Source organism: Macrotis lagotis, chromosome 4 (assembly GCF_037893015.1).
Source record: "Macrotis lagotis isolate mMagLag1 chromosome 4, bilby.v1.9.chrom.fasta, whole genome shotgun sequence".
NCBI classification, from domain to species: domain Eukaryota; kingdom Metazoa; phylum Chordata; class Mammalia; order Peramelemorphia; family Peramelidae; genus Macrotis; species Macrotis lagotis.
The window spans coordinates 156,770,194-156,796,040 of NC_133661.1; the positions used below are offsets into that span (position 1 = coordinate 156,770,194).

The 25,847-nt window shown below is 37.0% G+C and overlaps 1 protein-coding gene across 4 annotated transcripts in view; it reads left to right on the forward strand.

Annotated features, from left to right (window-relative positions):
* Positions 1-25,847, forward strand: part of MAP2K5 (mitogen-activated protein kinase kinase 5) — a 297,906-nt gene that overhangs the window by 242,292 nt on the left and 29,767 nt on the right. For all 4 annotated transcript variants that reach the window (XM_074234472.1, XM_074234473.1, XM_074234474.1 and 1 more), the window contains 2 exons: positions 9,011-9,072; positions 12,076-12,121. In XM_074234472.1, the coding sequence (XP_074090573.1) occupies positions 9,011-9,072; positions 12,076-12,121 (108 nt within the window). The remainder of the gene's footprint in view (positions 1-9,010; positions 9,073-12,075; positions 12,122-25,847) is intronic.

Genomic DNA, 25,847 nt, shown 5'->3' on the forward strand with positions numbered 1-25,847 from the left:
TAGAATTAGCATTAATATTCTACCAAAACACAGCAGTAATCCAAAAGTTAATGTTCTGTTCATTTATAATTATATTTAATTCATATTTATGAGTTGAGGGGAAGGGGAGTAGAATGGATTCATCAAAAATTAAAATGTTACCAAGAAATGAGCCAAAAGAAGTTATTTTTCTGATACTTTAAAGAGTATAGAAATAAAGCATATTAATTAGGAAGAACTGACTTTTTAAGGTACATAATATTCTGAAGTCAGATTTTTTTTAAATTTTGAAATATGCCTTATTTTATTATTTCTCAATGCTACCACATAACTTCAAAGAAGTGATTTTGATCCACTAGATTAACTAGAATAGAATTTTACCAACAAAAATACCAAATGCCTCCATGGTCATTTAGGAAGTAGTGCTCTTTAAATTGTTCATGAAGTCTGATATATTATTAATGAATTAATTTCTTGGTAGTGAAGGTTTGTGACTAGCATTCTATGAAATGGGTAGTTGCCTAGTGGGGCCAGTTTTGGCTTCTGTCATTTAATATGTGTTGCCCTCTTGTGAAGTCTTATCCAGCTGCAGAGTAATATTTATTTAATCCACGATGATGGGACTTACATACCTTGAAATGAAGTTGGATGCCAAGGTCAACCCAGATTCTCAAGTTGAGAAGCTGACATTGTTTCATTTCTTAGTTTGTTATCCATTTTTCTTAAACTAGGAGAAATGCTGAGTACAAGCAATGCAAACATTTTCAAGAGGGCCTACAAGCTTGTTGGCTAGAGTGCTGCCTCTATTCTAGAAAAGAGTATATAAGTTCCTTCCATTCTCTTGGAAATGAGAGCTGATGGGCCTAGGAGAGCCCTGGTTCTGAGGTCCAGAATAGCAGGTGGCATTATGATTTTCCAAATTCTGATGAACATTTTAGCCAAACTTGTTGTTAGTATTCCCTTTCTCTCTTCTCTCTCTCTCTCTCTCTCTCTCTCTCTCTCTCTCTCTCTCTCTCTCTCTCTCTCTCTCTCTCTCTCTCTCTCTCCCCCTTTCTCTTCCTTTCACCTTCCTCTTTCTTTATCTCTTTCCTTCTCTGCCTCTCCCTCTTTCTCTCCATGTTTTCTCTTTGTTCCTCACATATTAACTGTCATTTTAACCAATGCTATAGACCCTTCAATCAGTTTTTAAAACCCCTCCACAGATTATATTTTGTTTGTACCCCAGCAGAGCTCATGTTCATATGGAATGTATAGTTTTAGACCATATATGAGGGGCACACAGACCTTGAATTTGTCTAAAAATATCAAAATTAATATCACAAGTTCTTGTATTTTTGCAGCCTTTTAGAATTACATTTTTCATGTATTTTTAATATTTCTTAACTAGCAGTTGAGTGTTTAAAAAGACATACAGTATGGTAAGGACATGGACACAGGGCTTCCCATGAGATCTCAGAGCTCTGACCTGCAGAGTTCTGGCTTGTTGGCTTTTCAGGACACAGACACTAGATTTTTTCCCTTTGATGGAATTTCTCCAACTTCATAGTTGTAGGTAAGGTTTATATGTCTAAATTTGGACAAACTTTGCATCTCTATTTAAAAAAAAAAGAATTTACCTTTTGACTTAGGGACCTGGAAAATTATTTTCCTCCTTATATCTTCTTTTTTGAATTTGACTAGTTTTGTTTTTTGCATAGTGTTGTAGCTAGCTTTCATTCACATTTCTCCATAGACACTCATAAAATAGCAGTATGTACATTTACATCATAATTTAGATCCTGGGTAGACCATGTTTGATCGCACTTTTACCAAGACTGAAATTGACCTTACCAGTGTATGAAATTCAGACACTATATAGGAACAAGGTAAAACCACAGGTAGGAATTGCTGAATAATTACCTTTAGACCAACCTGAGCAGGAGGTTTCCCATGAGGGTGAGCTCATTTAATGGTTCCTAAAACTCAATCTTGTGGATGTCAGTGGTCATGCTTGATTATTTGCTGCAGTGTTTTATGAAAAAGCAATAAAAATGCATCGGGAGTATATGGAGAAAGAGGAACAATAACTGTTTTTATTTTTTCAAATGAAATCCCTTTGGTGTAAGCCAGGTTTGTTTCATGCTGCTATGCCTTAGCTATTTAAAAGGAATGTGTATGTTTTTGTAGTATTTGTGTGGACACTTACACATTACTGTGCTCTGGTAGTTTGTGAATGACAAGAGACAAAAAATAAGTAAAGGAAAAAAATTATTTCTTTGCTTCAGAAAGGAAGCAATTATAAGTTACAATTGAAAGGTGAATCTGTTTTCCAGTTACTATATGCTTACTTTTTATGGTATTTTACAAAATACAACCTTTAAGTTCCTCTCTGAAAATTCTTTAAAGACCAATTGAAATTTTGAAAAATGGTTCAAAATATATAGGGATGATTAGATGTTGTTTTTTAAAAATTTTTTCCACACTCCAATTCTGAGGTATCTCCTAAGCTTGTTTAAATCACTGAAATCTTGAAATCTAATTTACCTAGAGATTTGATGGAGTTGAACCTAGGTGTATAGAGGTGTGTGTGTGTGTGTGTGTGTGTGTGTGTGTGTGTGTGTGTGTGTGTTTGTGTGTGTGTACATACATATATATATGTTTGTATGTGTGTTTGTGTGCATATATATAGTATATATGTGTATGTTTTAATATACCATCTGGTGGTGATACTCACTTGGCTAATAACTGATTCTCCTGTGATTTAAGGTTTATGGGTGAGGTGGGTGTTTCAGTAACTAAAATTCAGGCCTTTGGCCTCTACCTATGTCCAGCCCCACCTGAGAGAAGTTAAATGAGCTGCTACTGTCAGCCTAGACCCAGTGGACAGAACTTCACACCAAAATGCCCACACATGTAATTTGTCACATCTGGCAACTTGGAGCATGGGGTGACCCAGTGTGGAAATTGAATCATCTTTCACTTTCCCTGCTCAGGGCTTGATGTGGGCTAGGATGAGTAAAGGATGGTTCTCCGATCTCCAAGAGTGGGTCAAAAGTCTCCTTTCTTGATGATGTCCCTTAGTAAACCTTCTTAAACTCAAAGCCTACCTCCCTTCACACCCTACCCTAATAATGAAGCTCTGTGAATTAGATCAGTTCATTATATATCTTGTAATCAACAATGCTTTTCAAATTGTATAGTTTTTAAAATGTGATCTCTAAGAGTGAATGAATTTTTCAGTAAACAAAATATTTGGATATACTCATTTTTGCATGCAACATAGTTATGCCTACTGACTTGTGGCAATATATAAATTGTGTGCAGTTATTAATTACAATATCTCAAATTCTTTGTACTGATATATCATTTCATCCAAATCTCTCTTTCCTCAATCCCCTGGATATACTTTACCCAGTGAAAACTTTGACTCTGAACCTATAGTTTTGATTGTAAAGGTTCTCTGAATGTACTGATTATTAAAAACCCTGGGGCCTATAATTCACATTGGCTATACCTGAGGACTGAAGAATAACTTCTGGAACAAGATCTAGACCACGGCTAGGACTTTAAAGAGCAATGACTTAATGCAGGGCCCCTTTCCCAATCACATGCATTATTTCATCACCAAAATAATAATTTACCTGGATGACTCATTGTGAAAATGAGGGAAATTTTCCAGATGTAAGATTTAAAAACCAGTATGGATCCAAAAAAGAAGCTTGACAGGCTAGGAAAATAGCTCAAATATAATGAAATCTAATAGTAATAAGTTTGTAAAGTTCTGCACTTGGGTTCAAAAAGACAACTGTGCAGCTGACTTGAAGTTAGATTACTTAGATAAGAATCTTAGCTCTACCTCTGACTACTTTTATGACTATGGCCAAGTAATTTAACCTCACTAAAGTGAGAGGGTTGGACAAGGTCCCTAAGGTACCTTCTGGCTATATTTCTGTGAGATGGTAAGAGGCAGAGCCTCAGGCCTGATCCTTTTACCCTGAGGACAAAATGATGTTCTCATTCCTCCATGTTCCACACCATTCAGGCTGTAAATGGAAAGAGTTATTCTAGGAGGATGAAAAGCCCCTCTTGCCATAGAATCCTTCCAACACACCAAGAGACCATCTCTTCCCTGGTATTTCAGATAAAAGAATGTACCATTAAGCACCATGGCTCAAAACACTACGCAAGCAATAGAAATGTCACAGCTTAGCCCAGGGTCTGACTCATAGTAAGTGCTTAAAACATGTGTGTTCAATTGACAGTCAAAACTAAAACCCTTCATCTTTTCTGGTTTCTCACATCATCCATTTATATAAAACAGTTCCTTTGGGCTCCAATCTTCATTCAAGTGTATAGAATAGTTCTTTGTGTTATACAACAATTATCCTTTTCAATTTGCTTTCACATACATTAATTTAATTTGGAGGTGTATTTAAAATATACATATATATATATATATACATCACTTACAAAAAATACATACTATATGCACATGTATATATGGCAACACTGAGATTCAGAGAGATTAAAATGATTTTCTCAAAATTAGGTAGTAAGTAAGTGACGAAACCAGAGCCATCAGTCTCCTGACTCCTAAGCATGCCAAAAGTTGTCCTTTGCTTTGCTTTTTTACAATTTGCTTCATTACAACTACAGGGTGGAAAGAGGGAAGAGGAATACATACGCACACACACACACACACACACACACACACACATATATAGATAGATAGATAGATAGATAGATAGATAGATATTCACATACATACACACACACATATATATATAGATATAGATATATAGATAGATAGATAGATAGATAGATATAAAATCTCCAAAGCAGAAAAATAGTTGGGCTTGAGTAAATGATGTGGTTTTAGAATAAATTCCCCAGTAAATGAGTTGTTTCAAGAGCACCTCTCTCATTTACCTCTTCTTCATTTGGTTCTTCCAACTTACCTGCCTGATCTCAAAGTCCATAGTTGTGTAGCAGTCAGCTTACCCAGTAAATTAAATAGTAGCAGCTGTGTTTGGAATTGCCCCTCCTCCCACCCAGCCCCCACCCCATATAGTACACACATACCCCCCCCATATTCTGCTACCATGCCTTTTTCTTTATGCCTGAGCACCTTGCTGACAAGTGCTAATAACAGAATGCCCAGAGAGAGTCCAGTTGGAGTTACCACACATTAAACATTCTGAACTTGTCCTTTGCTCATAGATTGTGCATAATTAATAATTAAACGGTTTCAGTTGTAATGGGTTGACCTTCCTGAACTGTTCATTATTCACAAGGCAAAGGCATCACTCAAACTTTTTTTTTTCCCTCTTGCCCTTCTCTGTACTCTGACGGCACAAGCATGTTCCAGTTGTGTGGCAAAGCAGGCTGACCAAGGAGTTGTGTAAGCTTCTGGGACTCAAATGCTGTCCTCCCTGATGTCCAGAATTGCTTACTGAAATAGTTTATGGCAGTTGTTTTTATATAACAATAGCCCACTCGATAACAGATACAGCTGGATGTTGCTTTTGTGGGGATCTAAAGTTGACTGGGGACCAGTGACTTAGGTTAAAGCTTTTGGTTAAGGTTGTGTCCATTTTTTTTTCATTCTGTACCTCTATTTAGAAGTTCAACAAAAGAAAAACATTTTTTAAAAATCTCAAGGGTGAAGTATGCCATCCAGGTCTTAAAGAGAATGACTTTTATTAACAATTTAAGATCTATTCTAGCCATTGTGAGTTATTAAGGTATAGCTATCTGTGTTTCTTTTTTAAAAAATGTATTTCTTCAAGAACCCCATTAAAAAGGAAGAAAAGAAAAATTTGACAAGTCAACAGAACCAGTGACTTCTTCTCTTATTTCTCTGCATTTCAGTGACATAATTATATTGTACCAGCTATTTTTATAATAATGCCTATAGACTTGGAGTGATTGGAGGCTTCTCTTCTCCCCCCAAACCCCTTAGCTAATTTTAACCTATACTGCATATTTCCTCAGATCCATGGAATTCAAATTTGTGAAATATTCTTCAGCTTGTAGCAGTCTTTCTCATCTTTACCTAAAAATATCTGTAGTATGACTCAAGAAAAGGGATGTGGCTACTTTAAAACCCTCCTCTCTAAGATCTGTCAAGCTTGTTGATTTACTTTCCCATCATATCACCCAACCAATTTTTCACCTACAGTAAACAACTCACTTTCTTCGAAGATGGGGGATTTCTGTTTCCTTATTCCCTGCCTTTTTGTGTCTAAATCTGATCCCTGATGAATCATTGAATCTTCAAAATTGCCAAAGAGTATATATGTTGGAGGCGTAAATTTTAAAAAGAAAAAGAATACTTGTATTTGTTTGAGATTATAATCTGATCCCAATGACTTTAGTGAGTGATTTGATTAGTGAGATTCATTCTAGGCCCAGCTGGGATGAGAATCTACTCACTGTAGTTCTGGGAAGTCGACTTGGTTTGGAATTTTCAAAAGCAAAATAAATTATTCATGTGCACCACCCAGTGTTCCTGAGTTTTATATTATGTGCAACTTAACGGGCTACAATATCAGGTCTTAAATAAAATTAACTACCCATGCAAAGATGTCAGATTTGCTTGTTTTGTTTCTCATCCGTGTTAAAATGACATCTTCATCAAATAGGCTACTCTATAATTCATTAATTTAGTCTTGGTATCATACTTTGAAATGAGGCCCAAATTAGCATTACATTTTATGCTAGAATTTTTATGGAATGCCACACCAGAATTTTAACAGTCTATGTAAATATTCAGAGACTTTAAAGAGGTGTTCTATTTGCCTAAACATATCATTTGGATTTTACTCTTACTGTTTTCTTTTATTGCCTCCACTCTACCCAAAACCAACAATATTCAGAAATCAGCAAAAGAATAACTTGAGAGAGAATCTTTCTGACAAAACAGTCTATAAATTTTTACACCCTGACTTTGAACTGTCTTTTTATTAATGGTTTTTTGAAGCCGTGAAATGTCATCTCTTGAACTAGGCCTTGTAAAGACTTTCTCAGACTTGGTGATAAATACAGCCTTCCTGAAAGAGACTTGGGCAGAAATTTGATACCGCACTTCATTTTTGCAGCTCAGGTTGGCTTTTATAGTCCCTTTTGGAAGGTTTGTCAATACTGCTGGATGCCCTATTTTTTTATTATTATTTTTGTTTTTGTAGAGTGTTTCAGCAGTCCACCAATTTTCCTAGGTTTCTAGATTCAAAACTTGCCCTGATTTATCTAGGCCCCATTTCCCTTTGTTTCCCTTTCTCATGAATGTCTCTCAATGCTGACTTCATGTTTAAGTTTAGAAATGATAATCTTGCCCTCCCTGAGTGAAATGGATGGGTTCAAAGAGAATAGAACTGCACAGGATGGAAAAAACACTTTACCATATACATATTTTTTTTTCATTAAAAAAAAACCTCTTTGAAAATCCCAAAGTGTTTTGGGTTGCTTTGACTCCCCACTTACTTTTGATCTAATTGTATTTTCCAACAGTTTCCAATTGTTTGAATTGGAAACAAAGCCTTAATAAGAGTTCTAGTTAATTTTCTGTCTTGTAATTACCGATCTCATTTTTCTGATAATTGGCCACAGCAATTATATGTATATTTACTAATCACATAGGAGGCTCTGCAATTGTATCTATCTGCCACCATTGATAATGACACACATATTGTAGAGGTGCTTTTATCATCTTCTTTTTTCCACTACATCAAAGCTATTTCCTCGCGTTCTCAATAATGAATCCATGCATGCATTTGACACAGTTGTGTGCGAGAGAAATTGTTTGGCTCCCACCAAATGCTACACGCTCTGAGTTTCTTGCCTGCAGCGCTGGAAGGTTGTATGTAATGATATATTGCTCATCCAAATGGCCAAAGCACTCCAAAGCACAGTGAGATTAAAATAAGTCATTCCTTTGTTAATTTAAATAGGTGCATGTATCATACTTTGCAGGGTACTTTGTGTAGGGATGTCAGGGAGGAAAAAAGCCGCCGAAAGGTATTTTTAATAGCAAATGAGAATAGATGAGAATGGAGTCATTTGCAGCTGCCTATTTTATGTGGCTCTCTTGTTCCAACTGTAGGTCTAATGAGATGACTGTTAAAGTACTCTGCAGTGTAATTTCATTACATCCTGAGCTGTTACACTATAAACACAGTGGAGTTCTCTGTCATTCTTGGAAAAACTCCTAAATTCTTAAAGCCCTCTTTTGCAAATGGTAATGGGGTTTGCTCCCTCGGTTGGGGTTTTTTGTGGTGGTGCTTCCTCTTTACTTGGGTTTGTTTTATTCTTTGGGGTTTTGTTTTGTGGGGTGTTTTGTTTGGCTTCATGGTTTGTGTTTGTGTGTTTGTTGTTAGCTTTCTTTTGTGGCAGTGGTGGGTTTTTCTTTGTCTCCTTAATTCACTTGCTCTCAGAAACCGGGCTGGGGGGAAGTTGGACCAGACTGACTGCAAATGAATTGAATTTCCTTTGAGGGGAAAGACAGACTCTTAGTGTGTCTGTGGGAGAAAATCTAAACTAAACAATTAAGGATTTGAATAAGTGGATAAGTAGGTGAAAACATAAATAAATGTAAATAAAAAGAAAAGTGTAAATAAATAGAAAATCCAGTAAAAAGAAACAAAGGTCAACGGAAGAATAATTTCACAGCTCTTTGTTAATTACAAGACCATTTGTGTGTTACTTAAATAATCATTAATTTCTCATTTACACTTTCCCTACCTTCTTTCCTACCCTGTGGCTATCATTGTCCTTTTTTCACCTCCCTCCCCATCTTCTCCCATGTTTCTCACCATTGTATAAAGTGTGCTGCCTTAAATTTGGCATCTTTATACAAACATGTTGAGTAAGTGTATAGACTGTATTTTTAATTGGATGATGACTTTTGGGGAGGGAGGGGAAGCTATTTGTCCTTGAGGTATCTTTTTTTTATTGTTTAGGGTAAGGGAAGAATTAAAGGGAGGGAAGAAAAATTGTTTTGACTTTTTGTTGGTATTTTGGTTTTTGTTTCATTTTGTTTTCTTCTCCATCCCAGGATTCGCCAGTCCTTCCGGTTGGAGAGTTCTCCGAACCATTTGTACACTTCATCACTCAGTGGTGAGCTCAGTTTGCAAACATGCCATGCCCTCCATGTAAATGATACATGCCATTAACTCTGCAGCTCCGTGAGACCTTATGGCTTTCCCTGCTTCCTTTCTGAGACAGGAGGGACTTTGGGGCCTTGGGCAGATGGGGCAGCAAAGCTGAAGAAATTGTTTAAATTATGTAAACGTTATTTACACAAAGGATCCTAAACGTACTTCAGAGGGTTTTCCCCTATTTTAATAAACTGCTCAGAGTCAGGCTACTTTCATGAACATGCATGCTGTTGATGTGTGTGTGTGTGTGTGTGTTTTAAAACCACACACATGATTTTATATTTACCTATTGGGTGAAAATGTGAAACTGATCTTTATTATTTATATATTCCTCATAAACCTGTCTTTCACTTTAGGTAAGCAGCATAGTTTATGAATTCATTGGCTATTCACTAAATTATTTGTCTCTTTTAATACAACATTCTGTGAAGGCCCCTTTAATAACTTGGCTATGAAGAGTATGTTTTAGTTCAACCCCCTCATTTTACAAATAAAAAAACTTGAGCCATTTTTTGCCACGGGCCCTCTCTGTTATATCCCTCCCCTTCCAACAGAACAAGACTCTCACCTCCTTAACCTTCCTCACATCTTCCTTCAGGATTGATTGACTATCACTGACTCCTGATGTATCTTTAAGCCAGATGTTCTTTTGGAGACCCATGCTGGACAATCAGCTTTTCTCAGCTGTTTCACAAACAATGAGAGCCAAATGATGGCCACAGCCTCCAGAGGAAAAGAGTAGAAAGAGTGGGTGGTGAAGAGTCAAAATCTGACAGTAAGGAAATAGCATAAATTGGAAACTGGTCCAAACAAGAGGTCCATCCCACTCTGACATTCTGCTAACTCCTTTACTGGTTGCCCTCCCTCATCAGTTCCCACAAGGAACTACCAGCCCGTAGTCATGTTTGCCAGGGGAATGTGAACAGGGGTGTCCTGCCAAAAGACATTTTGTGTGCAGTGTAGTGAACTAATGTGAAGAACAGTTCTTATAAAGTGTTTGGGGGTGGTGGTGGGGAGGGGGAAGCTAAGATAAAAAAGGGGGAAAAATTGAAAATGATCCATTTGGTGATTATGCTGAATTGAAAACAAGAAATATTCCTTAATATAAATGTCAGGCTTTATCACCTTTTTGACTAAGTATAATATGTTACCTCTTAATAAAAATGCACCATACAGTTTATATTCCATAGGAAGACCTTTATAGAAAAAAGGAAGATAGTTTTTTATGCTTTTCGAAGTTTATAGACATTGCTTTTATTTATTTAAAATGTCTATAAGATATTTTGTGGTTTTTAAAAGCTGTTTTTATTATAAAAAACATTTTCATTTTCACACATGCCTAACTGAACTGCCATATTGGTTCAAGTCATATTATAACTAAGCTATTTTAAAGTTTATTAATAAAAGGACATATTCATGCCATTAAATTTCCTATATACCTAAGATTTCTTTTTTTAAAAAACTTGTTACCACCTCATGATTCTTTCCATTTTAACATGCTGAGATTGAAAAAAACAAGCTATAAGACAGACTTACATGCTAAGATATTGAATTCTGACTTTGGAGAATCACCCATTTTGAAGGAAGCATTGACTTTTGCAGCATTGCTCTGAGGCTTTGCAAGCTGTGTAGTACAACTAACTGATGGAGGCAGGTGGGGTGGGCTGAATTGGGGAGAGTTTGGGCTGCTTCATCTCATCCAAAAAATTAATCAGCTGTTGTATAAAACTTTTATGGAGACAGAGAGAGGGATAACCTGTGCTGAAATTTCCACAGATGTCAAGCTGAAACATAAATGATAGTGGGTAATAGCCTTGTTTTCCCAAGAGATACAGCTCCTTTGGAATGTCAGATTAGGACTGTTACCAACCCTACTAGTGAGACAGCTTGAATTACTTGCTAATGGATGCATTATTTGAGAGGTGCATATGGTTATTTATAGGGAAGGCAAATTGTCCTCAATGTCATTAATGGTTCATAACTATGGTTCTTATTTACCATATGATCATTAAATCTCTATTAAAAAAATACTGTCAGCAAATGCATCCAATCATATAGTAAGGGTTTGCTTATTAAGGATTGCTTAAAATAAATTAGCATTCAGAATCAATTTAGCCCAAATAGGTGAGAAAAGTCTGAGACTCCCTTGTTTACCTTATCTTAGAAATATGTCAATGTTTGGGAAGAGTACAGAAGAAGTGGGAAAGAGATGATCATCTAGGTATCAATGATCACTTCACTACTTTGTATAGGTTCTCCATCATGCAACTAAGCACATTCTACAGCTTCTAATTATACCTATTGCTTGGAAAGACAAAGAATATTTAGATGAGAAACGTGATCCCTTTAAGCTGCTTAAACAAACTTAGCTTTCCAACAGCTGTTTAATGAATTATCAACTTGTATTGGAGCCAAAATAAATGAAACAATTGGAACAATGTGTAATAACCCATTTGTAATTTCATAGTGTTATCTGGATTTCTGACCCCTTTTCCAGATTACTTGTCAATCTAAATCACAATAAAGAAATGAGTCATTGTGATGTGACTTGATGATCCTGTTCCTTGTCTTACTATTGGCTGATTCAAATTTTTAAAATAGGAACAGACTAATTTCTGAGTCAGGAATACTATTTTGTTTCCTTTTTTTCATGTTGGCAGGAGATCAGGATGAGTTTTAATTCTTTCCTTACCTCTACTCTGGGAAAATCACCTTTGTTCCTCTGATTCATTTAGTGCTCAGCAATTGCAACCCAGCCTGTCACAAGAAAGTATAGTATTGAAGGGCTACAATTAGTAAACAGTCAAAGACTGATGTTTTAACTGATATATTTCTGTCTTTGCCCCAATAAATTTCAAAAAGCATATTTAAATTTTGGGGAATGTGGACCAAGGATAGGAAGAAAAAACATCTTTGCAAGTTACATAAATTATATAAAAACACTTGTTTTTATCTTCTTCAGCATGAAGAAGCAGCCAAAAGAAAGGCCAGCACCTGAGGATTTGATGGTAAGTGGACTTCCTCTGAGTCATGTTAATTTCAAGAACTCTCCTGTCATGTGTCCAGACTCTACTTTCTGTTGGGATGGACCAAAAACAAAAACAAACAAAAAAACCCCAACAAAACACTGTCCTTTTTTACCTATTTCTTCATAACAGTCTGAGTCAGAGCAAAATTATTGGTCATTGAAGTGGGTGTTTTTGAGTTTCACACCTCAGTTATTTTCAGGTTTGTTTAGGGGGTTTTTTTTGTTTTTAGGGTACCATTCTGAAACATAATGCGGAAGTCGTTCTATCTGCCCAGACCAAGGATTAGAATTTAATGTAGGTCATTCTTTGTTATTATTTGTCATTGCAGCCTTTCCAAATCCAAAGACTGAAAACAGAGGTGGTCAGTGTATTAAGTTTTTATTGCAGTCCTACAGGAAATGTTGAGCATGGCATGGATTCCTCTTGGATCTGTGCAGGATGAAATTAGATTGGCTGCAAAAGATCAAGTTAATGGGAATCTTTGGTCTTTTCCTTAAAAAGAGGCAACTGCAAGGCTTCTAGTGCTGTGTTCTCAGTTCCAAGGCAGCCTCCTTTGATTGCAAATGACAGTTTTTACTCAGGCAGTGAGAGGAACAGAGAGGCTTCTCCACAATTCCCAAATGGTCATTTATTTAGTTCAGATTGTTGATTTGACAATCCACAAGCTTTTTGAATAATGCCAGAATCTAACCTTAGTAAATAATAATTATAGCCTATGTTTCTCTAATGTCTTATATACCACTCCTACCTTAGAACATACTAATTTTCCTTAAATTTTCCTACATTTTTAAAAAAGGTATATCTTAAGGATATCAGCTGGTGGTTTTTTGTCCTTTGTATTACATCCTCATAAGCACTTTTTTTTAATCAAATGCAATAACAGCACAATTAAATATCCTTAACTTCTTTCCCATGCAGATGTCACCATAGGAAAGTAAAAACTCCAATATTTCACTTTTGCAGCATGACTGCTCTTGAGGAAGGTACTTACCTCCTTAACATTATCCTAGGAGCAAAATCCCTGAATTCAGGGTAGTCTCAAGTTAAAGTTCACCCCAAAGCTTTCCAATTTATATCCATATGGATTGGGTGCCTAAAGTGAGACCATCTTTTTTTTTTTTTTTGGTTTTTTTGATGGTTGGGAAATTCTTGCAGTTAGTCACATCTGAGAAAACTTGGAACAGGTTCTAGAGATAGATACCCATTTACCTTGCACATTATTATGCTATGGCTGGATAGCTTAGCTATTAAAACAAAGGAATAGGGTTTCATAAAACAGATATCTGTTTGTAAATGCATGTTTCAATGCTGCAATGAGTCGGCCACTTATAAATAAAACATCTGCAGATCGCACATACACCCATAAATATATATGTATGTATATCTTCATAAGGAACACCACTCCAGGGTGTCAAGTCATAAAGACAGGGCTAAAGGGTGAGCACTTTCAGTGCCTCAGAAACATATGTACTTGGATATATGTGGCTACATACCTAGATATATCTCTTTACAACTACACACCCTGGTGTGTGCTACCCCACTTTTATTTTTTTATTAATAAATATCAATAAATCAATAAAACATAATGAAAAATTTAGTCACAGAGAGCATTGTCTTGTACTTAATATTTAACATTATTTCTAGTACTGCTTGCTGTTTTATTTTAAATGGATTTATGCCCAGAGGTGTAACAAGAGTGAGCCACCCATTGCTCCATAAGAGATCAGACACAAGGCAGACAGTGGTTAGGGTCTGTGCTTGGAGTGGCTTTCTTATGACTCCTGTTCCTAGCACCAAGAGGGACTCCCAAGGGAAATGAGTGCTCTCTGCCTGCCCTTAACCAAAGCACTAGGCCCACTGGATATTAAGGAAAAAATCAAGGTGTCTCTAGCTTGAAGGACAGGACCTCTAATCTAGGGGAGTACCACTTAAGTAGGCCCAGTCTTTTCATTCCTTCCAGCATATTAATGGCTTTAATTTTTCCTTTCCCCTCTCTGCCTGCAACCTATTTGATGGTACTCCCATCTGGAAGCCGAGGACCTCCTCAGGAATGCATGAACTGCAGAGTCCATTTGTCACTGTGGGCAGGGGGGAATGGCTTTCTTTTGGAAAAGAACAGTTTATCTCCAAAGCTCAGTGACTCCAACCAGCTGGATACTGGCTTGGCCTGCACAGCTTGGGTTAGAACAACTTTAAGACATGTAGCATTGTTGAGGTTCCCCTTATTTTATTTTTTTATTTTTCAGTTTGATTGAAAAAACCTTAGGTAATGGGGGGTGGGAACAAAGGTTAAAGTTTCACTGTCAGAAGTGAAGAAATAGGCTAGGTCCCAGCCCTGACCCAGGCTAAAGTTAGTGATCACCAATAAAAACTTAATGGAACCCAAGTAGTATGTTCAGTCATCTCTGTCATGCATAGCTCTTGGGACAGCTTTCCTGGGGTTGTACTTCCAGCCCTGTTTTCATCACCACCACAGTCCCTTTGAGATCTTCAAACCAGTTGAGAATGCAGGGATGAGAATGGTCCCTGGGTTCCTCTCCTTGCTTGCTTATGCCTTCTTTTCAGAATAAATGCCAATCTCCAATACCTAATATTGAAAAATGACTTTGGAATTTGGCATCATAGAGACAATCCCTCAGATGTGGCCTGGAGGAAAGCAGCATTCTCACTGGTACCTATTAAATTTGGAGAGAAATTCTATCATCTGGAAAAGAACCCTAATGCCTAGTCTTCTCTTTTCTTTTCTGTACCTACTATACATATGTGCATATACATCTTCCACTGGAGAAAGTCTCCATTGGAGGTAAAGTGTCACATATGTTCCATGGGGAAAGTGTGGGCTCTAGTTAAGAGGTTTAAAGATTGACCATTATCAACTTGGCATCTGCTTAAGCCCCAAGTGTAAAGAACTAGATATAGATATGGTGACATTTCCAAATTGGTGGACTTCAAATTCTTTATATTCCTTTGATGATTAATCAGTGATTAAAGAGTACATTTTAAGTTGATATATAAATCTGCTGATACTACCCTTCAGCTCAATGAGTTGGGGATGTTTACACTCAGGGAAAGGTCTCAATTCCTGTAGAAGAGGAAAATGGAAGATTCAGCCAGTATAGGTCAACAGCCTTTATTTTGGGTTAGCTGGGCAAAGATATTGTGTTATATGTGAAAGAAAAGTTTTTGCATTGCCATAGAAAATAGAAATATTTTCATAGGGGAGAGAGAGAGAGAGAGAGAGAGAGAGAGAGAGAGAGAGAGAGAGAGAGAGAGAGAAGAAAGGAATTCAAACATGGTGGTGAAATTGTATGTTCAGATTAATTTGTTGACTCACCAAAGTAAGTGAAGTTACAAAAGATATAAACTATAGGCCCATAGAACTAGGGGAATGCAGAATTCCTGAGTTGAAAATAATTAGAATATTATTTTTAAAGTATTTTAAAATAATTCCTGTTGGTGTTGGGGAGTTAAGGCTATAAAGACTGCTTCTGTTGTTTGAGAAGCATTTCTCTAAGAAATAAAATCTAGGGCTTTTTTATCTTTAATTTAATTTTTTGAGTATAACAAACACCAAATAAAATAAATATTTCCATCTGCATAGTAGAACAGAAAGTGAAGATTGTATCTGAAACTGCAGCTCTCTGTTCTGTATACTTTTAAGCATATAAATTCAAAGCTATCCTGCTTGTTTGTACTTCCTTCCAACCTTCTTTCTGTTCTCAGCAATTTTTGAAAAAATATTTCAATGACTCTCTTCTTCTTCTTCTTCTTCTTCTTCTTCTTCATTTTTATTTTATTTTTTAGTGTGCTACCCTATTTTTATTTTCCCTCATCCTTCTCCCCTCTTCCCATTGAATAAAAGGAAAGAAAAGAAAACCTTTGTCATGAGTATATATAGTCAAGCTAAGCAGATTCACTGAGGATACTTTCCAGCAATGTGACTGAAGTAGAAGCAGACTAATAGATGCTGTAAAGGTCTAATTCCCTCTGATCTACCTTCAAGTTCAGATGTGTGATAGTGGATTAGTCACTTCTGGTTTTCCCTTTCCTTATTTTGAATTAAGAACATTGGCCCTGAGCACAGAATTCCTATAAGGATGACCTAGGAAGATGGAGATATTGTTTATGGATCCCAGATCAAAGTGGGGATTGAGAAGTGGAAGCTTCATTAGCACAAATGAATGAATTTACTCACTCTATTAAATTGAAAACTTGTGAAAAGCCCTCACAGCTGCTGATTCCAAATGCGGGCAGGGCTTGGAAATGAGTTCAGGATGGCTCTTTATCTTTGAAGCCAATCAGATGTGAAAAGGTTTGGATTGGCCCCTAGAGCAAAGCAGTATTTGTTTGGTGGTCTCACTCCCTTGGAGTAAAGGAGGTAAGGGGATGCTTTCAGTTGATTGGGGCCCTCCCTGTAGGATTCTCCTCAGTGAAAATGAGCTCTCCATCCAGATTTCAGCCAGACCCCCTTTCATCTTCCCCACCACGCCCTCCCTGTCTCATCTCGAATATTGACATGGGCAGAAGTGAGTGAGTACACAGTCTGGAAAGGATATGGAGGGGCAAATATTCATGTGAACGTTTAGAAATTTGACTCAGAATACTATAGATCTATCTATGCATTTAGACTATTTTTCAGAAAAGCTTTCCATATCTAAGCTCTATTTAATGGAATCTATGCATAGTAAGTAATCAGGTCAAAAAGAAGCAGCATATCCCCTGTTTGAGATCAATCGCTGGCTAATACTTTATCTAGGCCACTTTATTATCTCATGCTGATTCTATTCCCATTCTCCTCCTCCTTTGTAGCATACACTTCAGCTGTGGTAAAAGTACGTAGCACATACATATTAAAAACATATACCCATTCTATCTGTATGTAAATGCGTGAGACACAGCTGGATATTGCAGAGGAGTTTGATTTACTAATAGTTATTATCTGTTCTAGCTGTTCAGTGGCAACGAGAATCTCAGAAAACAAGCTAGCGCAGAAATTGTCTTATGCTATTACAGTACTGCTTTAGTAATTGTTTAAAAACACGTTGTTGTGTTGTGTGTATGCATGTGTGTGTTTTTCTTATAATGTAATCATGCCTGGTATTTTATACATTTCTCTGAACATTCCAGAGCAGAGCAGTCATTTCGCATTCCCTCGGGTTCCATTTTCCATCTAGACCCAGAAAAGTTGCATTGGGCTGTTATTTTGCTATTTGAATTGAAGTCATTTTACTTAGAAGGAAAGGAGATTATTGTGGGACCTGACTGAGTCATTTAGATTTTTTTTGAGTCTCTGTGGATTAGGGGAGGAGTGTGTATATCTCCAAATCATAATAAAAGTTGTGCTTTTATATTATTTTTCTCCATGGTAGCCCCATTTTTCCAGAACAGGTTTTATGTGTAAAGGATGGCAGTGTTTTGGGGCTAAGATGGCAAAGTGTTTTAGCAAAATCTGTTCAAACATTTAATTACTTTTGAAGACATGTTAACTTGCCTAACTTCTCTGAATTAAATTGTCACTGGTAGTTTTTCTGCTTTTTCAAAATTGATCCTAATACTACAGAGAGTAATTACATTTTCAGAGAATTTGATGGGTGACTGTAGTCTCAGCACTTAAATCAAGATTTACATTAAAATGGGCATATTCACAGTAATTTAAAAAAAAATAGAGGAGAAAAGAGAAACTATCGAATGGGGGGAGGGGTCCCTGAGACATCCAAATCCTAGCTTTGTAATTGTGGGATCTTCAAAAAAAAAAAATTCCTCCATTGCTAGTTCCTGCTCATATTCTTCATCAGGCCAAACTTCTCCTGAGTAGCCAAATGCAACATTCAGTTTCTGGTGATCTGAGATTTGTCTTTCTCCTGCTTTCAGATGTGGAGAAAAGGGACTGTTGTGCCTGAAGAAGTCCAAAATGTAGGATGCTCCTGATGATGGTTAAAAAGTGACTTTAAACTTGGCCACAGTCCATTGGGTTTATCTTGCCCAAGATATATGGGCTTCCATCTTAAATTGGATCCTTCTGGCCACATTTAGAGACACCTGACCATCCATCCTTGATGTTGCTATTTTTATATTTCGTTATTCACCTGGTGGTGCAATTCATATTATTAGTTTATAAGTCCAAATTTTGAGGGAGAGCCACTTTGAGATTGGATTTTCAGAAAATTACATGAATATGTTCTGTGAAAACAAGAATTATATCAATAGCACTGAGAGCGTCCATTGATAACTAGTGACTGAATGTGAGGGATCCATTTTTAATAATTTAACTTTAAAATTCTGGAGAATACCAAAGCTGTTAGAAGCATCTATTTGTATCCGCTTAGAAGTAGTACTCTCCCAACAAATAAGTTGATTTGAGCTTTTTAATTGCACATAATTACATCCGTGGAATTGTTGGACAAATGCTTGAGATCACACTAAATCAGACAGCTTTAATTTGAGTTTTTGATGACAAGTTAGCACTTCAGCAAGAACAGAGAGATTATAACCCCAGAAAACAAGCTTTGTTTTCCCATAGAAGCGACAGCTTAATCTTTTGACAAGACTATAACAGATAAATATATAAATATATATATATGTATGCACATAGCTAGAGAGTTACAGATAGAAAAAATCTGTCATTCCTTGATCACAGTGATCTGACAGTTTTCATTTTTTGACAAGTTAAAAATAACTTTGTTTTCCTCTATGGAATCTCTTGCAATCCTATCAGTCTGGTGGCAGCAGTAGAGGCAGCAGCAGCAGCTGCTGCTGCTGCAACTCTGCCTTCTTTGTTGGGCAGCTGAGGCCCCCCTTTCTCCAAATTATTATTCCACCCTCCTCAAACTGAAATGAGATTTAGAATCACCAATTCCAAGAGGTGGAGGCAACCTTAAGGACCAACTAAGTCATTCCCATCATTTGACAAATGAGACCAATGAGGTCCAGAGTAATTGAAGTGACTTGCCCAAGGTCACACTTAGAGTTAAAAGCAGAACCAGGTATGGAACCGAAAATCTGTGATCCACTATGCCAGGCTGCCTTTTTGGTAATTTTTTAATTCCAGAAATAGCATAACCAATTGTCACATATTTTAAAAACCAGACTGTTCTCTGTCAACATTATACCAAACCCTCCATGAAAACAAAGTATGTCCTTGGAAGCCTTTTTCATTTACTTTTTAAATTTGGATTGTTATTTAACTTGATCCCTGGCTCAATTCATTGGAACTTATACTCACTTCTGTCTCCCATTCCTCCACATACCCCCATTCCTATCCAAGTGTTACCCATATTTCAATTTCCAATTTAAGCTCCATTGCTTCCAACCCACACTTATATACTACCTATGTGTGAATCCCTATCACACTGTGTACTCCAGTAGCTTATCATTCAAGTGTGTGTTGTCCACCATTGTCATCTCTCTAACTAGTTAAGCTTCTTAAGGACAGGACTTGATCATGTGAAGGCATATTGATTGTGGATTTCCCACAGTGCCTGCTCAGTAAATATTTTGGTTATTTCTGTAATCTGGTCAACATCCTAATCCATTGTAAATGGACACATTCTCAGATCTATTCCAAAGGGAATTCTTTAAGCATTTGACTCTTGGGCATGCCATAAGATTATAAGCTGTCAGTCACTTTACTAATTCATCTTTTTTTTTCAATTCAGAAATGGAGCCTACTACAACCATCAAAATCAGAAGTTATAACAAACCAGGACTTAGAGATGGCTAACTGGCTAGCAGTATCATTAAAATGTTAGATTGATTCACTGACTTCCCAAGCTCACTGTTTATACAGCATACCTTTCTGCTGCCTCATTGTTGGGAAAACTGGGGAGAAGAAAAGGAAAATGTGCAGTCTTCTGTTTCCAATAGCACATCAGTTGTACAATTTCCCCTATATGATCTTGTGGAATGGTAGTTGGGTTGACAGCCACCAAGAGTTATAGTTACACACAGCTAGCTGTAAGAGCAAAAAATAGAAGGATCCAGGGACCAAATTCTCTGGGATTTGGAAATTGTTATTGAGGATGGCAAAGTTATTTTAGTGTAAGTGCTTATCAATAAATAGATGCAATTCTTATCAATTATTAACGATTCTAGCCAGGAATTTCAAGAACTAGAGAAAATTATTAGAGGCCTCCTACTTACAGTTGTACCAGCTGGATTTGTATAATGGGTTGTTTGCTTTTTAATTTGTAGCAGTTTTTAGAGAGACCTTTGGGGATAGTGAGCCAAGCAGTTTTAGAGAGATCTTTTGTCGATACCTAATTATTTGTGGGGTCCAAACTGTTTGTACAAACAATTGGAGGTTCGGTTGGCCATTTAGAGGATAGAGAAAAGGGATTGAAGACACTAGGGCCTTTGTTTCTCTCATTTTCAAGATAGATTTAAATATTAGGTTCAGAATTAATGTCAGCTATTACTATGAATTAGAGAGAGATGTTTTCTGGAACTTATAGTAGTTTCTTTCTTGTTTTTTTTTCTTCATCTCTGCCCTCAAAATATAAATGATCACCAATTCCAGCTCAGAAGTATCTGAATAGGTACCATTTGTGTTCAGATTCCCTTGATGCGAATAAAAATGGAATTTTCAAAGGTAGCCTTGATTAACTCTTAATTGTATACCAACATGCTATATGTAACCTCAATCGTTCAGAAGGCTCCTGAGTTTGTTGTGGTGGTTTCTTTTTTAAGTTGGAAAAAAAATCAATTAATACTAGTACTTTTCCAATTGTAGAATTAGTGTGGAGTTGACAAAAATGTGTATAAATAGGGGACATTTTTCCACTTAAGAGGGCCGTGCTGCAACATTTTTAATTGGATTTTCATTGTGATTGACAGCATTTGATTATGACAGTAACTTTATTTGGCTGGACTGCTCTAGCCTCTTGTTCAGATTTTTCCATCAAAGCTCTTTTTTATCCACTGAATCCCCAGTAGAGCAGCAGTCATTGTGAAAGAGCCTTTTAGCACCTTTGTTGTAGCCATCCCTGGTGATGATTGGACCCAGCTGGTAGTAGATAAGAAAATGTTCCTTTCACAAAGAGGCTGTGTCTCCTGTCTCTGTGGTTTCAATAATTTTAAGAGCCCCCCAAACCTGTTGAGGATTAGAAGTAGCTTTAGATGTGAAATGAGTGTTAAGTATTAGTAATCGGGAGATTAGGGCCCCGGGGACAATGGGAGATAAACAACTGCAATTACAGCAAATCTGCCCGAGTAAACAAAATTTAGCAGAAACAGATGCCCCAACCATTTTGGGGGATTGATTTGAGGGCACTAAGGAATCGATTTTTGTCTTGTTTACACTTTCCAGGCCCCCGTGATCAACTGGAAGGCTAGATATTTCATACAGCCTGATTTTAGTTAATTTTTTTTTCAGTTCCTCACAGTAGGTTTCTCTCTTCTAACAGTGACCAGGCCTGAGTTTATTCAGCATTCACAGGGAGCAGCTAATTGTCTATGAAGGGCCCCCGTGTTTAAATGGGCTTGACAGGAATTTAAATTTTGTTTCAATCAACCCCTGTGCTCACAGCCTGCTCCAGTTTCTAATTTTTAAATTAAACATGATTTTTTTTTAAGAAAAGGAAAAAAAACTATGGCCTTGCCTCTGAAATGTTCTTGTTCAAACTCCCGATCAAGTGGGGAGTAGCAGTTCCATAATGCAGACTTTGGGGCCCCCTGAGCACTATGAAGCAGAACTACTGGGACAAAGTGCTCTGTGGTCAATTCTGGGTTCCCAAGAACCTGGCCTTGGGAAATAGCCCATTCCAATTCTGCTGAATAGGCTGTGTCATGTCTGGCCCCCCCCCCCCAGTCACTTAGAAACTGGGTTCCATGAAGAAGAAAGGAAGGATGTTGGTTTATAGTCTGGATTAGTAGAACTAACAACAGGCTAATTTTACTATCCTTTTCATATACCATGATTAAAAGGAGAGAAGATGTTTGGGTTTCTAAACTCTTATTAAACACTTGCTATGTACAAACCATGGTAAGCAACATTTGTACTGGTCACCTCTGCAGAGCTATATATATTATTATAAATAAGTAAATGTTGTTGTTTTGGTCATTCAGTCATGCCCAACTCTTCATGACCCCATTATTGGGGTGTTCTTGATGAAGATACTGGAGTGGTTTGCTACTTATTTTTCCAATAGATTAAGACAAGAGGTTAAATGACTGGCCCAAGATCACACAACTAGTAAATATCTGAAGCAGAATTTAGACTCAGATCTTCCTGACTCCAGGCCCAGCTCTCTATCCCTTGAGCCACTTAGCTGCCTCCATGTAAATACACACACATTCAGACATACATCCTTAAAGAAAAGGTTTATATTGTAAAGCAATATAAGTCTTCCCCCTCTTCTGTCTCTGTAGCATAATCACAAAACTAGATCATTAGAGGGAGCTCAGTCTAGCCCATTCACAAAGGAATCCCTCTCATAGGATATCCCCAAAAAGGGATCCCCCAGGCTCAGCTTGAAGACCTTCAAGGAGGGTAAACCCACTCCCTCCCAGGGCAGCCTGCTTCCCAGTGACCATCCCTTAATTATTAGGAAACTTTTCCTTACTGGGACCCTGAATTGACCTTCTGGCTTCTCGTACCCTTGGCTCCTGGTTCTGCCCTCAGAGCCAAACAGAACAAGTCTAGCTCTTCGTAGTTGTTGTTGTTGTTGTTATTTTTGTTGTTGTTGTTTGTCCTTCCTTCTTGAAGAAGACCAGGACATCAGGGAGGTGATGCCATGACATACAACTGCTAGCCTACAGACCTCCTGTCTTCTCACCTAAATATAAGGACCGTGCAGATTAGATCTATTGATAAACTCAGGAAGTGTCCCATTCATTGCTAGCCTAAAAAAGATTTTTTTTCTTATAAAACAATCATTTATAATGTGTGCAAAATGAAGCTAAGCAAATGAAAAACACAAAATTCCTAACATAGTTCATCTCCAAATATATGTGTTATTGAGGTGGTTTGGATATGCAGGATTTAAGTTTGTCTTTTCTTTAAAAGTTGAATTGGACTACATGGAAAGAGAAAAGCGAAGTCACCATGTCTGAGGAAGTTTTCTGTAGTCGTCCTTCTTTCTTAAGGCTTACCCCTCCCCTTAACTGAGTCTTGGAGCTTTGATGATGATATTGAAGAGACAAGACAGATCATCAGTAGCCACCCTTTCTCCCTAGTTTGTGTTGCAGTAAAATAATAATTTCTGCAAGGGGATAAGGGAGGATAGAGGGGGGGGGGGAGTTAGTAATTGGTCTGTTAGTTTAACCACCTGAGGTAGAGCTGGGGGCAGTTAATGCTATAAAAAAAATTATTGAAGCAAAATTGTAGGCAAAGAGGGCTCTGCCAATGACTGGGCTTTCAAGACTTTCAAGTTCTGCAGTCATGTTATCTTCCTGCCAAAGAAACTCATTGTGGCATTAGCTTGACAGTTACAGAAATAAGCAGTTTTCTAGTGATATAGCTTCATTCAATCAGTGCTCCAGAGACCAAGAGGTCTTGGGAGAAATATAAAAGTGTGTGTTTATATATAGTTGCCAGGACAAGGAGCACTATAAGCAGTAACACCCAAAAGCTGGCACAACCAATAGGACTCACTGTTAGTGTAGTTCAGGATCTTGACAGCAATTATATCAAAAAGTATGATTGTTTTGGTGTTAACTTACTCTCAATACAAATTCTGAAAATGTATGCATCAGCTCATTTGTGTTTATTCCCAACCATCCTCTTTACCTCCTAAAAAAGAACAGCAAAAAATAAAATGAACATACTTTACTCTTCCCAGGCCCACATTGTTACCAATATGGATGAATAAAACTAGTTTGAATAAAGTATGATATATATGTGTGTGTATGTATATATATATATATATATATATATATATATATATATATGATGTTTGCATTGGCATCTTGGATATTTCTGGAGGTTCTTCTGTTGCAAAGCATGTTATTTCTGAGGACAGAGGTATAGGATAGTAAATGTTGATAGTTTCCCAACAATCAACTTTCTTTGACTGACCTCCAGATCAAAAAGTCTATAAAGTATGGGGAACTCATCTCCTTGGGGCCAGTATTATAAAACCAATAACCAGTTAGTCAACAGATGCTAAGGAAGTGCTGGGACACCTACAGAACAAGTATTGGCCCACAAGGAGCTTATAAGCTATCCAGGGAAATAGCTCTCTGGAACTATCAAAGGACAAGTGATGAACTGTATTTCTAACTAGAAATGCTTTAGGAGCTGGTGAAAGATCCATTTGGTTTAGAGTGGTCATGCGTGGCAGGTTTTGAAGTGAAGTCTCACCTTGAATAGTAGTAACTAGCTAGCTAGGAAGGGTTTATATCCATGGAAACAGGAGGAGGGAGTGTGAACCAAGACATAAGAGAAAGGATGCCTGGACAATAAGAAAATGTTTTCATTTGGGGCAGATGGTACATGATGTCCATGGGAAAAGTGCTGAATTTGGAAGCCTAATAGCTTGAATTCAAATCCCAGCATTTCCATTTACTCATTGTGTAACTTTGAACACATCATTTAACCATTTTTGGATCTTTTTCCTGATCTACAATATGAAGACATTGGGCTAGATGACTTTTAACATCCTTCCAAATTCTTAAGTATATGATTTTATGAAATAAGGCTAGCAGGTTTTAGAAATTATCTTGTCATAGAGAGCTTTGCAAAGCAGACAGAAGAGTCTGACTTTGATGTACTCAGAAGCCATTGTATCTTCCTTGGTGGGGAAATGATGTGATAACCATAAATAATTATAGGCATATTGAAAAAAATCACATTCAGTTTCATCTGTGTCGTAGAATAGTTGGAATCATATTTTCTGGCATAGGCAGATTTTTTTTTTTAACAGAGAACTCATAACCCTGAGGCCTTTCCTGAAATTCCAAAGTCTCTGCTCAGAAATATTAAGAAACTTGGTTCTAAGCTTGTAGCTTCTTTCCAACACAGTTCATTTGTCTCTCTTTCTGAATCTTCTTTCCAGTGTCCTTTCTGTCACTATTGGAGGAAATCATTAGTATGCTAATCTAGCTAGCCGTCATTTTAACACTGACCTTTGCTAACCTGCCTTTGCAATTTCAGGAACTATGTTTGACTTCTCTAAAAGTAACCTTAAATTGTAGTCTTGTAAGAATTCCAGAGCTGTATCCTTCACTCCTTCTCCTAATGAGGTTATGACCAAATGCTCATTATAATTGCTTTAGACTCCTTTTAATTTTCAAGCTTATTAATCATAAGAAGAGTTATTTAAAATTGCATAAATTAATCTTAGATTAAAAGCCCATCAAAGCCTCGAAACAATTAAGAATAAGTAGGATTTCCCTGGGGCAGCAAGTTTTATTTTAATATTGTAGTCAGGTGGATATCAGAACATTGAAGTATGGTAGTGATTAATGTATGCAAAATTTAAATGAGAGTTTTTAAATGGCAAATCTAAATCACATATTGACCTAACTGTAGGCTTTAACTGCATTGTCTGTCATATATTTAAACCGTTTACTAATCAACATTTTAATTACAGTGTATGTTAGCAGACCCTAAGACAACTAAAACCTAACATTTTAAAACAGTGGTGGAAAGCCTTTTATCTGAAAATAGCTAGACTTAACTGTAAAGAGAACAGGAAGGAAAAAAACAGAGAACAAACTTTGTATAGCAAACAAAAAAGATTGGGTCAGACAACAGAGCACAGATTGA